Raw genomic sequence first — 16,850 nt, 5'->3', positions numbered from 1 at the left:
CAGACCTGACAAAGCATGAATTCAGACTTTTTACAAATCACCATCATTATGTAGTTATATCGGCATCATTTATATCCATTTATTGCATTTAAATAACAGCACAATCTGTTTATTTTGGGTTCATACCGCAGTAGTAAACCACAGTAAATCAGCCGACGTGTGGCTTGCTAGATACGGTGAATACAGCTCGGTAAAATTCACTGAGCGCCGCCGGAGGATGTTATGAACCCAGACAAGATGGCAGTTGTTTTTTCGACATATCTGGGAGTTCAACGTGTAAAAAGCAGCAACAGCGGTTATTTCGGCCACAGTTGAGATAAGCCCATCCTCCTCCTCTCTGTGTGCCTAGCGCGAGTGATGCGAAGGAACGCAAATATCAGCGGTCAAACTCGCACAAGTAACGGGAGGCAACAAACAGACAGTCGAGACTGAAGTTCATTCAGATTTGGCAGCTTTTTAACATCAACTTGTCAGTCGAACCCTCCTGCTGTAAACATCAGGTTCTGTCGCAGTGACGGCGCCACCTGCTGGACAATAACAATAATGTGATAAGAACAAAATCCACCTGTAGATGCTGTTATTGATCACTTCTGTCATTTAGATTTCGGTCTCAGTTACTTTTACTGCGGGGTTACTGATGTCTAGTTCAGCGTCTGAATTATTAATACTATGCAATATTATTAATGTTTCTGCAAGACCTGGAGAGTCTAAAATAAGGTTTTAAATTTAGTTTCTTGGTCTAGTGTTGATCTGGAAAGAAATCCTTTAGGTTTCCTCTTGTGACAAAATTTGGTTTAAAATCTAAATGGCTTTTAAAAGTAAATCTTAAATACATGTTTTTGCAAATTATAAGCCATAAATCAGACGAAAATAATAAATACTTGCAGCTACATCTTACATACTGGACTGTATGAATTAATATTAAAATGTATATTAATTTATGTCTTATTCATGTGGGACCAAGCGAGTCGTGCTTTAATTTAAGATTTAACAGCGTCTTCAACTGTCTGTAATTTTAGAAAGAGGTTTTAAATTTGATCAAAGAGTTTATACGTCTTGATTTTAATCAGAAACCTTATATTTGACTAATTTTCACAGTTTTAAATTAACATTAAATTCTGCTACGCAGGTGGCGATTCACATTTTAACCCAAAAGAACGAGACGGAGGTGTTTCAAGGACTAAAGACACAATAACTCAACTTCACATATCAGGACATGCTGCTATATTTTCTTTATTATTTTAGGAGATAAACTCTGCTGTAATAAAGGTGAGCTGCCACCAAATTCAACAGTACGTCTCTTATGCGTTTTTGGATGATAATCGTCTCTGGCTAATAATAATAATCACAATAATCAGGCTGAGGTTATACATTAATTTAATTGGTTTTACTCTCTTCAGGGGAGCTGATGATTAAAAACATTAAAAGCATTCAAGTAACCCGAAAAATGAAGTCATTAATTGCTTTTTTCTTTTGAGGTTTGAGGAGGATTTCTCCTTTAAATCAGCAGAAATCCTTCAATTATTAATATCAACTATTATTTAAGTTTCCCCATCAGTCAGCTGTCAGCTGATGATGTAGCAGCACAAAACATCTACACAATCATCTCTACGTATTCACAGCATCGAGCTGTTTGTATAAAAGAAACTCAAACGGACAGCTGTGTTTTTTTTATATACCGACATGAACACTGAGCAGGGTGAAACATGTCCGTGTTATCGGTTAATAAAAGAAAACGTCCATGAAATGTTGTAAAAAAAAAAAAAAAAAAAATCCTGCAGGAAACAAAATAGCTTCAAATCAATTCTCAAAATATTTAAAAATGTTTTAAATTTGGTTGCAGAAAAGTTTTTTCTTCTTCCTCGTCAGCTGGATGTCAGTCGGGAAGCAAAACTCCCTTTTTAACGCAATAAATAAAGAGAAAAATGTGCATCATCAGTTCAGGACTCAGTCTCCTGTTCGATCAGTGTTAAGGCCATTTGGAGCGTCTTCCTGTCCGAACGGTGGAAAAACAAACTGATCGCAGCCTCATTGACGTTAAAGTTGATTCTACATTTTCACACAGAGCCCGGTGGTTCTCAGGAAGAGCTTTTTTGACCCTCAAATAAGTAATTTATAGACTTTTATTTGGGTTCCTTGAATTAATAATTTGTGCTCTTAAATTACTCAATTTGCCCCCTTTCCTTCAGAAACCTTTAAACAGACAAATCCTGAAATACATCCACGTCGAGGTTCCTAGTGAATGTTGATGGGACAGACGATGAAACTGAGAACTTGCTGTAATGAATTTAGTCATTCAAGTGTCTGAATTATTGATCTGAGGGGACACAAAGTAAATTGAGGGCCTGAATTACGAACTCTACCTCCCAGGCTCTGTGAAACTGAGTCAGCGTTGAGGTTTTTGCAGCTGGGATGTGAAGAGTTTGTTTGTCCTTATCTGAGTTTCCGGCTCTACACGGCCTGCTGTTTGTCCTGAGTCGGGCTCGTCTCCTCGGCCTCCTCTCCTCCTCCTCCTCTCTCCACGTTCCAGTCTTTGAGGCCCTCCGGCAGACTCGTGTCCTCCTCAAAGCTGCCCGTCCCCTCCACAAACTCCTCGTACGTCGACTTCTCCTCGAACGGCCGCGGGCCCAGCAGCTCCAACATGTCCGCCTTGTCCAGGACCTCCCTCTCCAGGAGACGCTTCCCCACCTGAGGAGGAAACCAGGAATGAAGGTATGGCAGAAATCTACAACTTTACTTCCACTTCTTCCTGGAAAAATACCTCCATGAATTCTGTGTGCTTGTGTCTTTGTGTGTTGACATACTAAAGACTATTGTATGGGCTTTTTTAGATACTTAAATTGTAAAATATTAGTGAGGCAGTTAAACATAACAATTGTGCATTTTAGGATAAAGCAAGACATTTGGCAAAGATGTAGGTTTATATGTTATATAAAGATATAGAGATCGGGGCGCTGAAAATTTGCCCCACGAGGGCCATAGCAGACATTTCTCAAGCCCCTAATAAAAGGAGCCTGGTCACTTCAGGGTCAAACATCACCCCCTTGCCTTCATGATAGAAGGACAACCAATACACCTATATATAGAACAACAAAATCTTTCCATTGATGTGAGGAATTTTTCATAAAATTGACAGACATCGCTGGATAAAGTTCAGGATTGCCGGTAATCTCTAGTCACAGTTCGGTTTAGTTTGGCACTTCAGGTTCATACGACAATGGTATATTTTTGCAATGGCCTCCAAACACGAGTAAGGGAGCTGATATTCTGTCTCGTCTCTAACCTGTGACCAAGCCGACTTGATTGAACCTATATGAACCAATGTGAAAGCAACCTTAGCGACCTGTTTCGCTCACAGGAGCAATTGATGATGATTTTCTCCTTTAGTTGGACATATATCACGGCTACTTAGCAATACAACCCAAAGTTAGAGGTTACTGGCAACCTACAAATGCATCCAGCAATATCTCTGTCAAGTTCAAGAGCGTAAGAATGACAAGATCTTCAGCTTTCCATCGCTGCATTTATCTTTTTATTAGCAGTAAAACTCTGTTTTTCCTCGCCCAAATTTACTATAAGTTTGGAGCGTTATTCAGCCTCCATCACGACAAGCTAGTATGACATGGCTGGTACCAATGGTTCTCTAGTTTCATATAATACCAGTATCTTCACTCTACCTTTAAAACGGAGCCCACTACAAACCAAAAATTGCAAGTTACATTAATGCTTTAAAAAGATGTTAGTTCAGTTTAAACGACTTTGCGTAAACGCATTATTATCACGTTAACTTTGACAACCTCTTCGGTGCGATGAGGCTGATCCAACATGGCAAAGTGAAGCGATGTGATTCCTTATTTCCTCACAAATTTATGACTTTATAATTTCAGAGAATATTCAAGTTTTTCCTTGTAAAAATGTGGGAGTATTTTCTTGTAGATTTACCACTTGAATCTCAGAGAATATCAAATATTTACCCCCCTCCCCTGCCTCTGCAATTTTATTTTGTTTTTTTACCTACAATGGCCCTAATACACCTTTGTACAAAACTCATGTTGGTGAGTGTTTGTTTATTATTTATCAGTTTTTATTCTCTTGATTTTAAAATAATTAAATGGCACACACCGTTTAGACTCCATAATAGTACAGAGGCTCCTGGACCTCTGACCAGTAAACACGATGAAGCATTAGAGGGTCTCACCAACTCCACCAGCTCCTTCTTGTCCTCGATGAGCTCCAGCGTTCTCTGGTACGCTCGCTCCACCAGCTCCCGGACCTCCGAGTCGATCAACTCGGCCGTCGCTTCGCTATACGGCTTCTCCAGGACCATCTCACCCTGCCGCGGCAGGTCGAACGACACCTGCCCCACCTTATCACTCATCCCAAACTGCACAATCTGGAGGGAGGAGATCCAGGTGTCAGGGCAGGAAAAACAGACCCAGCGTGTGCGTGTGCGTGTGCGTGTGCGTGTGCGTGTGCGTGTGCGTACCTGAGCGTAGGCGGACTGCGTGATCTTCTTCAGGTCGTCCTGAGCTCCGGTGGTGATTTTGCCAAAGAAGACCTGCTCGGCCACACGGCCCCCCAGCATCATGCACATCCTGTCGAACAGCTGCTCTCGGCTGTACAGGTACTGCTCTCTGGGCAGGTACTGAGCGTAACCCAGACCCTTCCCCCGCGGGATGATCGACACCTGGACACACACACAGGAAGTGGGTTTACTGCTGTTCTGCACTGGTAACAGTCGTAGATGTGACAGGGGCAGCAGCACTAGTGGTTATACACCACTCTTTCTGTGGTACTTTAGCATTAATTAACTTTTTACATCTGTTATAAAGGTTTGTGTGACATTTATCAACTGTATATTGTTTTTTTGTTGTTGTTGGTTTTTTTAAAAGGACCAGCAAAAAACTAAACTGACATTTTTTTAAAACTAATATTTATTTATTTTTTATAACTTTTTGAATATTTGAACGAGTCTCCTGATATTTTTACTTCTGATTAAGTCATATTTTACTAGTTAATAAATCCTTACAGAACAAAGCACATTCTTATATCAATGACTGAATTTCATTTCACGTTCCAACAACAACCCTCAGATATTCTGGCTTTTAAATTTGTAGAAATAAAACTTTGTCAGCTCTTACCTTTTATATTTATTAGAGGTTGTATTTATTGTTGATTATTTGTATTTTTAAAAAATGGCCAAATATTGTTTGTATTTTGTTTTGTTTTATATTTTTGGGCTGCATCTTTAAACAAAAGGTGCTATATTCTTTTTTTTTTCTTCTGTTTTTTGTGTTTATTATTTTGTTTATTTTTATAATTGTTTTTTATTTGTATTTAATTTATAATTATTATTTATATTTTATTTTTATTTCGATTTCATTTTATTATCTTTCTATTATTTTATTATCATTATTATTTGTATTCATCTTTTCATATTTACTTTTATTATAATTTTCTAATTTATTTTTTTTACTTTGTTTTCTAAAGATTTTTTTTTGTGTCCCAGTTAAACATTTTGAGTATACAGTACTACTGTATTTTTAGTGTTTTTATGAACACAAATTAAATCTTTATTATTGAGATGATATTTGATACAAAGATTAATTTTGTCCTGATAACACAAAGACATTTTCATACTGACTCATGTCCAGTTTCAAACCCGCTCTAGTAAATGACATTCTGTCACTACAGGAAGTACTGAGTTATGAACACATAGGAGGTATATTAGTGTGTATTAATATCAGTTAAAGATATCAGACGTACCTTCAGCAGCGGGTCGGCGTGCTCCAAGAACCAGCCCACGATGGCGTGACCCGCCTCGTGGTACGCTACTGTCTTCTTCTCTGTGGGCTGCAGGACCTGAGTCTTCTTCTCCAGACCTGAAAACACACAAAACACACAAACTGGATGATGATAATAATAATAATAATAATAATAATAATAAGTATTATTATATATTAAAGACATTTAAATAGGGAAAGTAATTCTGAAGCAGAGGGATTACGACAGGAACACATCTAGTATAAAGTGGATAAAGAAAGCGAGGAGGTTGGGTCGGTTTGTGACGCCACACTGACCTCCGATGACGCGGTCGATGGCCTGTTCGAAGTGTTTGGCGTTGACGGACGTGTTCAGATGCCTGGCAGCGATCAGCGCCGCCTCGTTGCAGACGTTAGCGATGTCGGCTCCTGAAGAAATACATCCGTCAACAATTCATTCAAGACTAGTTTGCACAACACTAAACATTAATTATATCAAACATGTTTTCTCTTTCAGTGCTCTCTATAAAAGTACAAGCAGCTGTCAAATGCTGATTTTCTGTTACACTTGTTTGTTTTTTTAGGTAGTTTTCCCTTTATTATTTTGTGTTTCAGTTAAACTGTACAAAATCTGATCTGATTTGGTTTAAAACTGTTTCCGACTAGCAGAAGTCTAATTTTTATTTAATTTCCTTTAAGGTTTTCATCTCTTTTCTCTCGAATTATCCAGATTATTCAGGCTTCTTGGAGTAAACAGAGCATCCAGAGGTTAAAACAAACTGACTACATTACTATATTTTAAATTCCTCCCTCACAGATTTCATGAAAACACTAAACCGCTATAACCGATGCAGCCGTAACGTACCGGTGAATCCCGGCGTGGCAGCAGCCATCTTCCTGGCGAGATGGTCTTTGTCCATCTTGGGGTCCAGTTTGATCGGTCGCAGGTGGACTTTAAAGATGGAAGCTCTGCCCTTAATGTCTGGAGGACCTGAGAGGAGATGGGACACAAGAGACGACCATATAAAATATAAGATAATGATAGGATAGATGTACATTTGGGCTACATAATGAATTGAATTGGAAAAAGTGTGCACTTTGTTGTAGGGGTGGGCGATATATCGAATATACTCCATGTATTGCGGCTCGTTTTACGTGGGATGTAGTCAATGACTATATCGCCAACATCCAGTACAAATTGTCATGTCATTTTTTTTCGTATCTGGAGAAAGCGAAGGAAGTGAAGCTTATACGTGTTGAGGTCGTAAACGGTGATGGAAGACGCCTCCACTTCAAATAAAGACGGTCAAACTAGCCCCCACGTTGTTTTGTGATACATGTACTGTATATACTAGGCATTACGTTAAGAGAGTGTAAGAACTGACTTCAAAATAAAAAGTGAATAAATAAAAGTGATCCGGTTAAAGTGACAATTTCACATTCATTCAATAAGTCAGTCAGTCTGACAATAATAAATTCATGAATTAATTAAAAAATAAATAAGTCAAAATTAATAAATATTAAATAAAGAGTGAATAAATAAATAAAATATATAAACAGATAAAACAAAAAGAATATTCAGTTACAATTAATAAACAATTTGTGTGAAATAATGGAAAGTATTTTCATAATCTGTTAATCATTTGAGCAATTTTTCAAATATTTATCAGTCAAATGTATCATGCTTCCAGCTTCCACATTGCGAGGATCGCCACTTTTCTTTTCCCTAAATTACAGAAAACTTTTGGGTCAAATTTGTGGGTCAGATGAAAAAAAAAAATATGAAGATGTCAACAGGGCTCCAAGAAACAATTTTCAGATGTTTTAAAAGACCAAGAAATGACCCGAAGAATCGAGAAAAAATATTCAGCAGATAAACAGACAATTCATGAAATAATCTATTTCCTGTTTGACCTGATGACGCCTCCTCAGTCACCCCAACAACGTTGTTATGTTTCGTACGTAGAGTCAGAGAACAGAGAGAGTTGAACTCTACCTATATAGATCTGTCTGTCGAAGCGTCCCGGTCTCATAAGAGCAGGATCCAGGATGTCGGGTCTGTTGGTTCCGGCCAGAACCACCACGTTAGTCGCCGTGTTAAAACCTGCAAAGAAAAAATAAAACCAGGAAGTTAAGAACTAAAACATAATTTCAAATCAAAACCCTGAAGAGTGAGTTAATCTGCGGCCTACCGTCCATCTCCACCAGCAGCTGGTTCAGGGTGTTCTCCTGTTCACTCTGACCGCCAAAGTTCCCTCCTCCCCTCTTCCTCCCTACAGCGTCGATCTCATCGATGAAGAGGATGCAGGGGGCGTTCTTCCTCGCCATGGAGAACATGTCCCTCACCTGTAGAGGAGGAAACACAATCAACCGCTCCGTTTTCTCTCAGGGTGGACAAACATGACTAGTGATGTCACAATACCAGAAATTTAGTAGTCGATACCAATACCAGTTAAATTCCATGATTCTCGATACCACGGTAAAAAACAAAACAATAAATTTCATGTGCTTCAACATTTACTCCTTTATTGCTGTTGTCATACTGGTTTTTGTTATGAAGTTAAACAGGTCATAATTCCCTCTCTTTTATCTATTTCATATTGCTGTGAAAACGTCTCCTTCAAACAACTGGATTTATTCAAGTTTCTCTTCACCTGGGAGGAAAAATTTACATTATACAAGATTATAAATTATATAATTAAGATCTAAAGGGGGAAAAACAAACGCTTGTTCCCCATAGTCCTGAGGTCCGACAGACGTGTGATGTGGTTTCCGTTACTCACCCTGGCAGGACCGACGCCCACAAACATCTCCAGGAACTCGGAGCCGTTGACGGTGATGAATGGGACGTTGGCCTCGCCGGCGGTGGCTTTAGCCAGCAGAGTCTTCCCCGTCCCAGGAGGTCCGGACAGCACGGCACCCTGGGATACCACATGACCAGACATTTAACTCATCTCAACTATAATACATACCAAATTACAACTTCAGGAACTACATCAGTCACCCAACACACTAAATACTATGTCCAAGTGGTTTAATTGTGAGATAGATAGATGGATGTTTATGTGGTTTAATTATGAGATGTGTAGGTAGATAGACTTTATTGATCCCCAAAGGGAAATCGCGAAGTTACAGCAGCAATTTACATAGATCACAAAAAACGTGCATCACTCACAAAAAAAGACATGGTAGGTACGAAAAACATGTATGTACATTTACAAATCTCTATATAAATGTATGTGTGTATGTGTGTATGTGTGTATGTGTGTGTGCGTGCGTGCGTGCATACCTTGGGGATCTTGGCCCCGAGGTCTTGGTACTGTTGTGGGTTCTTCAGGAAGTTGACGAACTCCAGGATCTCCAGCTTGGCCTCCTCGCAGCCGGCCACATCCTTGAACTTCACATCGATGTTGTCCTTCATCATCTTCGCCGTTGACTCGCTCATGCTGAAGGGCCCGCCCCTTCCGCCACCGGGGCCTCCTCCCATTGGTCCTCGCCGCAGGGTGAAGAGCAGGAAGCCAATCAGCAGCAGGGTGGGTATCATGCTCATCAGAAAGGAGCTGGGACAAGAGAGAGGAGCGAAGTGTTCGTATATCAGATGTTATCTCTCAGATATCAACCAGTTTACAGAAGATATACGTCGATGGGAGAAGTACAGCTGTTTTACATGTTAAACTCACCCGTCGCTCTCGGTGCTGTAGACGACGGCAGGGCGGCGTGACGACTCCAGGCCGAGCTCCATGTGCGCCGCCTCCAGGTTCCTCTCAAACGTGTCGACGCTGCCGATGTTGAACCAAACGTAGCTCTGCAGGTCACACATGACTTGTGTATTATTAAAAAAGAGGAGATGTATTGTCGTCCTACACCTTTTCAGTCTGTAAAGAATCTTTATGCTGTATCGTTATTGTCTTTTTTTGTTGGGAGAAATTGTTTTTTTTTTTGTGTAATTATTTACAGAGTGAAATAATTTCCAATTTCAGAGATCCAGGTCGTTACGTGTCATTTAGCTCACAATTCAAATACATGAAGAGTAATAAACAAAAGCATCTACAGTAGTATGGAAGGAGAAGCATTTGTTGGTCCCATTTTCACAATGGATCCACAGCTAAATGCTGCATTCATGTGGTGTCGGAATAATCGGAAAGGTTAGTTTCCAACTGGGAAAATTCCTGTGAACGCCCCTTCATGTCAGAACAACAACAACTTGGAAAGTCGGCGAAAATTTTGGTACAAGACTAGCCACGTAGACGTCGTGACGTAGAGACATGGATGACGAAAGTAAATGTTGGGTTGATGGTAAGAAACTAGGGCTGTCAATGGATTAAAATGTTTAATTGCACAACTATCAACATGTTGTTTACACACTCTGAGTAATAAATAGCATCAATGTTGTTTCCACATTACGACTTAAAGCTCATGAACACACGGATGTCGGAAGTAGTACGACTTCCCAACTCGTGAAATGGGACTATCCGAGGAGTACATAAATGCACCATCATTTTAACATGACATACAGTATGTTTTGCAAAAAACAGCAAAGATTAACACAAATATACTGAATTTCATTACAATTGTTTGGCTCCATAAAAATTAGGTAAAAGTTGAGGTTTTAAATGTCTGCGTCAGTGTCAGAATTTCAGTTTGTTTGTTCTCACCGCATCAGCGTCGGCTCCCGGCACCAGGATGACTCTGACATATTGTTTGTTTACGACCTCCAACCGCTCCACCTGGACAGAAAACACATATATGTTTTTAAAAAATACATTTACAATCCTTTTTACTTAAATGAGTTTATTTAGCAGCAGGGCTCCGGTCTCCTATTATTCAAAGATGCAGTGGATGATACATCTTTATACCATATTTATTTTATTTTGTTTCTGTGGATGTTCAGACTTGATCTGGACTCTAAATCATGTCCCAGTACAATATAAATGTCCCAGTACAGTATAAATGTCCCAGTCCCAGTACAATATAAATGTCCCTGTACAGTATAAATGCTCCAGTATAAATGTCCTCCTCACCATTCCTCTGCCCACGAAGCGGTGGACGAAGTCCTTCCAGCTGATCTCTCTGCCGTTGTCTCTGAAGTAGAAGTAGAGCAGAGCTGAACTGACTCCGGTTGCAGTGATCGCCAAGTAGCGGAAGTCCTTCTCATCCCAGGGGAAGTCACCCTGAAGACCAGCACAGACACACAGGTCCATGTTATAAAACATTTTTACACGGCTTTGTTGTATACTCAATTCTGATTGGTCAATCACGGCGTTCTACAGTCTGTTATTTCTTTATAACAGACCGTTGCTATGTATAACAGACCGTTGCCATGTATAACAGTCCGTTGCTATGGACGCAGTTCTGATGTTGGACTCTGCCGGGGCGTTTTTGTGTCAAATTATTGATTTCTTAAGTAAGTAGCCGTGTAATAAGCGGGATAATGTACAGCTAGCGGGTCATTGTTGTGAAATAAACCACGATAGGGCAATTTTTTTCCTTTAAAACATATTTTACACTTTTTTTTAAATTGTAAATTTCAATTTTATATTTAGGATTCTTGTTTTTTCTTTTCCCTCACTATGTTTATTTTGACCGTTATGCACTAAGATACAAAGGCAAATTCCTCGTATGTGGAAACCTACGTGGCAATAAAACGGATTCTGAATCATTGAAAGCCATCCGGCGCTGTTATCAAACAGTTACTACTTTGCACGTTTCACCTGATCAGTTCTCTTTTCTCCTATTGGCTGAATTTGAAACAAGGCCAACAAACATTTTCTCCACAACCTTCTGATCAATATTGGCAAAATTTCAAACCATTACTCAATACTAAACCAATAACAATACTGTGAAACCCAGGATTTTCCATAAAAAAAACATCCTGTGTATTTTATATTGCTAAAGTAGAGGAAGAGAAGTTTCTTGGAAGTCTCAACATCAACCTAAATACTACTTTTCAATGAACCCGTTATGTGAACTCTGTGAGAGCAAAGTTAACTAAAGACCTGCATCTAAAAGTCCAGCTTTTATTTCTCATTTTAGTTTAACTACACAGACAATCTCACTTTTCACAATCTTTCAACATCTTGTAAGAATTTAAATGTTTTGAAGTTTAACAAACCTTTTGCATTCGGTTCCACCAGTCTTTTCCTCCTTTCTTCCCTCCACCTGATGATTTTCCTCCTCCTGCTCCTCCTCCTCCTCCTGCAGGTCCTCCTTGACCATCTGAAATGATTGTTATATCACATGGATGTTTGCCTGATTAAGATCTTATAGGTCAAAATGTTGCATCAATAAAAACATTTGAGAACTTTCAAATTTTAATGTGCAGACAACTTCTCCTTTTTCTTTGTTTGCTGCTTTTTGTCGTGAACCCCACTGGGGCTGGATGAGCACAATAACCACCTTTTGTGCTTTAGACACAGCGGCGCTCACCTTTAGGTTCAGTGGAGTACAGTCGTCGCTGAGCTGACTGGAATCTGCGACAGGACAGGAAGTTCGCTGGAGTCCGACTGACATTCTGAAAAAGACGACAGAACCACCGTTAGTACACCGAACACACACCGAGAACAGCCTGAGAGGCTCTGCTGAGAAACAACATTTATATGACTGCTTTAAGACCACCACCTCTAAAAGGTCCTGACACACCAAGCCGACAGTCGGCCGTCGGACAGTTTGGGGCCGTTGGTGAGCGTCTGCCGGCTCTAGTCTGCCCGTGTTGGAGTTTTTTTGGGCGATTCAGCATGTTGAATCAGTGATGGAGCCCGTCGGTGAGAGAAATCACTCTGATTGGCGGTTCAGCTTAAACCAATCAATGCACGAGAAGAGAAATGGAAGTGAGGAAAGCAAGCCAACGAGTAAAGTCAAGAGGACACACAGAGAAGACTCTTCTCATTTTTCATCTTTATGTCATCTGATCGTTCCAACACACAGATATTTTCACAGCGACATGAACATCTGGAATGAAGCTTAGTGGTGAGTGAGAGTGATGTGAAAATTGTCGACAAACGCTGCTTTGTTTCATGTACGTATCATAACAACGGTTTGTATATCCGTCGTCCTCGGTCTTCCTGTTTCCCTTTTTGAATGATGAATACAGACTACCGCCGCCTGCTGGTGTGGAGTTATTTCATCTCAAGCAGGCGCAGAACGTACGTGGTAACTGGCCGTCAGCTGTAGTCTTTTTGGTGTGTCAATTTCAATATGTCGGCCAAGAAATGTATGTCGCCGCTAGTTCTTTGATGTCGAGTTGGTGTGTCTGGGCCTTAAAGACAATAGAATTGAATCATTGTCCAAATTAGATTAGAGCTGAGTAATAAGGGCGGACAAGTTAATAATAAGAAGACGACAGTTTTCAATAAACTGACACTGTACATCTGAAGTTATAAAACTACATTGTACAAATCATAGAAATAGAATAGGAGTTCGAGGTCATAGAAAAAGTGAGAGGGAGCATCCTGAAACCGAGATCTAACCAGAAAAAACCCAGCAGGTCAGATAGAGCTGACGTTTTCCTTTTGAGAACGTTAACATGTTCTCTTTCTCCTACGGAGTCGGCTAAATCCTGCAGCTTCTCTCTCCAGAGCTTTTATAGATCTAGTCATCATTTCCAAATTACCCTTTTTTTTTCGTACCGCTCAGCACGACTTTTAACAACATATTTTTCGTGCTTTTTCCTACGAATGTCCAGCAACACGTGATGCACGTGTCAATTTCTGCTACAGTCTTTTCAAAATAAAACTTCTCAGTTAGGTTAAGGAAAAGATCGACTTAGTTAGGCTTAGACAACAAAACTACTCAGTTAGGTTCAGGAAAAGATCGTGGTTTGGGTAAAAGTAACACCAGAAGTGCCGTAACTTAAGTACGGACGTTATGTGACAAATAAATCAACTTTGAACTGGTGAAAGTCTTTTGTTTTTTGACCCTATCATCCACCCCGACTTCCTCCTTACGTGGCGTTCGACGCCCTTTATACTTCCTGGTTCACAATTACGTGGATTACATACAAATTGATTTTGTGCTGACCATAATGAAAAAAAAAAAAAGTGAAATTCATGTCTATGTACACGAATCAATACATTACATTTTGTGATTATTTCACGAACTGCTATTTGACTGGGCTGGTACTGTAGGCACAGCTGTTTTATATTACCCTTCCCTATTTCCCATGAACTGTACTCAGATTTTGTGTTTCCGTAGTTACTCCAAAAGAGACTGGAAGCATTTTTAAAGACTGTATCAGAAAGAAGAGCCACACTGAAATGCCACAAGGCACTGCTACATTTCACATCTTTAGTCACATGCATTAGCTTGATGCTGAAACAGTAAAATCTATGTTTATGTGGTTCTGGATGGTTTTCAGTCTTGAGTATCTACAACTGTCAACAACAGTGTCTAAAGTGTGTTAAAAACACTATCTGTGCCTACGGTTGGAGCATACACATTAATGAAAGTCATTTGTACATTTTCAAATTCAGCTTATATTTTCTAGAAAACAAGACTGCAACTCCAGCACTGTTCCTACTCTCCCTCCTCTATTCACATTCACTCTCAGCTGTGCTGTGCATTTCTTATAAAAAAAAAATAAAAATTAATAAACTAAACTAAATTAATAAGGTAAGCTCTCTCAGCATCCTCTCTTGCACCATTAATGTTTAAAGAGCCCAGATTTATGTCACACGTCTTTATGATAAAGCTGCATTTAAACAAGACAATATTAATATTTATTGAGTTTTTATTTGTGCATACAACCAAAAGTACTGTGTATGTTAACTTTTCTTTTTTACAATAATAAAGATAGAAAAAGAAAACACAATAAAGAAAACAAATAGACCAGTCATGGTTACAAGTGTCCATCATCAAAGAAGAGTGTTTACAAATCCAGTATCTTGTCATTTATACAAGAGTTAGTCCATAAGCATTTTCCACTGTCATAAATCATCCATTACTTCTATTTACTAACAAAAAATATTTTCTCTCAGTTTAAGCTGCAAAGTAATTTTTCTATTATTTAAATCTCTCTTATAATATATATATATATATATATATATATATATATATATATATATATATATATATATATATTATTTCTAACCATTGTACTATATAGGTGTTCAGTCTTATGTCCTATTCTATTTCTATGGTACAAATACACTGCTTTGTGTATTTACTTTACTCCAAGGTCATTTTTCAGTCAACACTGGTGCAGAAGAATACTGTTTTGTTTGGTGAAACCAAGTTTTTTTAAGCATCAACACAAATTGAGCATTGAGTTTAAGCTACCATACTTAATGCTAAGTTTAGCTCACTTTAAGGGCCTCAGTTAGCTAACTAAGTAGCAGGACGGTTGTCAGCTTGTTTTGTGAGAAAAGCCTCAGAAAGAACTTTTGCATCGTATAACTTTAGTGGCATATTTTAAAAGGCACACAATACACCTGATTACAGGACAAAAATGTCACTATAGTGTTAAATAAGACCGGTGACCCTACAAGGCTGCTAGCTAACTGCGTAGTAGCAAGCTGTGTCTCCACACAGAAAGTCACTTTATTACTTGCAATATTTTTATTTGCTGGATCTGATTAATGCCGAATTAAAGAGTAGATTATAATCAAGCAGATGAGGTCTTAAATGGAGTTTTAAAATGTGTGCCATTTTGATATTAACCAATCTAACCTTGAATTGAATGATTTTGCAACGGAGTTTCGCACGTAGTCGGGTTTAGCTAAGATATCCGTTCCTCTCTAGACAAATCAAAGTTGAACTTCCAACCCACGTGGAGAGGTAATTTGTGTCATTAATTCACTGTCGGACTCGTACATTTCTTAAATAGTTACTCCAGTAAACCGGTGACTCTTTGCCTGCAGGTCCCCAAGTCTGCTTGCTAACTGCGTAGTAGCAAGCCGTGTCTCCACAGAGAAAGTCCCTTTATTACTTATTCATATTTGTATTTGCTGGATCTGATTAATGCCGAATTAAGTAGTAGATTATAATCAAGCAGATGAGGTGTTAAATGGAGTTTCAAAGTGTATGTTATTTTGTTAATAACCAAACTAATCTTGAATTGAATGATTTTGCAATGGGGTTTGGCACGTAGTCGGGTTTAGTTATATATCCGTTCCTTTACACAAACATTTCTTGCAATATTTGTATTTGCTGGATCTGATTAATGCCGAATTCAAAAGTAGATTACAATCAAGCAGATGAGGTGTTAAATGGAGATTCAAAGTGTATGTTATTTTGATATTAACCAAGCTAACCTTGAATTGAATGATTTTGCAACGGGGCTTTCGCACGTAGTCGGGGTAAGCTAGATATCCGTTCCTCTCTAGACATAAAATCAAAGTTTAACCACGTGGAGAGGTAATTAGTGTCATTAATTCACTGTCTGACTCGTACATTACTTAGTAATTACTCCAGAAAACCTCCAGCTTCACTCACCCGAGCAGCGGAGCTCCGGTACCCGGCTGTGAGGAGCCATCCTGCGGTCACCGCAGAGAGCCGAGCCCGGGCTCCTCCAGCCCGGCAGAGAGGCAGACCGGCCGCCGAGAGAAGCCTCAGCATCTGAGACATCCTCCCAGAGCCGCTTGCCCAGTCTTTCAATCCAAAAACAACGAGTAATGCTTTAATTTCCTCTCCTGGACTTCATGGTGGAGCTCCAACAAGTGTTATTGAATAACAGCGTGAAATGTCAACGGCACCATGATGATGTAAAAGCCCGGTAGGCTGTCTCTTCGAATGCCTGCCGGAAATTGTTACAAAAAGAAAGATTTATTAATTTAAAAAAATATTTAGGTGATAAAAATGTCAATATAGTATATTATATGATATATTATACATTTAATGCACGTAAATGGATTTAATTCTCTTTAGGATGACTTTATTACATTCAGGCACCAGCGAGGCCAACACTGGGTCCTCACACAGCACACCTTCACTCTGATTGGCTGACACAGAAAGACACTTACTCACAATTAGTGATGGGAATTCCGGCTCTTTTTAGTGAGTCAGATCATTTGGCTCAGCTCACCAAGAAGATCCGGCTCTTTCGGCTCCAAAACGGCTCTTCGTTTTTACAACTTCTGCCTTTTATATAATTAA

At 39.3% G+C, this 16,850-nt stretch overlaps 1 protein-coding gene across 1 annotated transcript; it reads right to left on the bottom strand.

Moving 5' to 3' along the window:
* Positions 1-49: 49 nt before the first annotated feature.
* LOC119486290 (AFG3-like protein 1) lies at positions 50-16,439 on the bottom strand. Its single transcript, XM_037766316.1, has 16 exons — positions 16,191-16,439; positions 12,189-12,273; positions 11,875-11,978; positions 10,784-10,933; positions 10,418-10,489; positions 9,443-9,567; positions 9,052-9,322; positions 8,546-8,683; positions 7,955-8,108; positions 7,759-7,866; positions 6,628-6,753; positions 6,081-6,191; positions 5,767-5,882; positions 4,487-4,687; positions 4,199-4,393; positions 50-2,688 (listed from the first exon to the last, which is right to left on the bottom strand). The coding sequence occupies exons 1-16, from the start codon at positions 16,320-16,322 to the stop codon at positions 2,452-2,454; spliced, it is 2,325 nt and encodes a 774-aa protein (XP_037622244.1). The 5' UTR covers positions 16,323-16,439; the 3' UTR covers positions 50-2,451.
* Between the last annotated feature and the right edge of the window lie 411 nt (positions 16,440-16,850).

The sequence above is a fragment of the Sebastes umbrosus genome, chromosome 4 (assembly GCF_015220745.1).
Source record: "Sebastes umbrosus isolate fSebUmb1 chromosome 4, fSebUmb1.pri, whole genome shotgun sequence".
NCBI classification, from domain to species: domain Eukaryota; kingdom Metazoa; phylum Chordata; class Actinopteri; order Perciformes; family Sebastidae; genus Sebastes; species Sebastes umbrosus.
Note: the sequence above shows the minus strand (reverse complement) of the source record. Positions and strands in the feature narration are given on the sequence as shown.

Excerpts from the sequence above, each read along its gene's own strand:
- LOC119486290 (XM_037766316.1), bottom strand. The coding sequence starts at position 16,322 with ATGTCTCAGATGCTGAGGCTTCTCTCGGCGGCCGGTCTGCCTCTCTGC. Across the intron at positions 6,754-7,758 it reads CGACAGACAGATCTATATAG|GTCCTCCAGACATTAAGGGC; the intron begins GTAGAGTTCAAC and ends ATCTCCTCTCAG. Across the intron at positions 4,394-4,486 it reads CGCAGTCCGCCTACGCTCAG|ATTGTGCAGTTTGGGATGAG; the intron begins GTACGCACACGC and ends TCCTCCCTCCAG.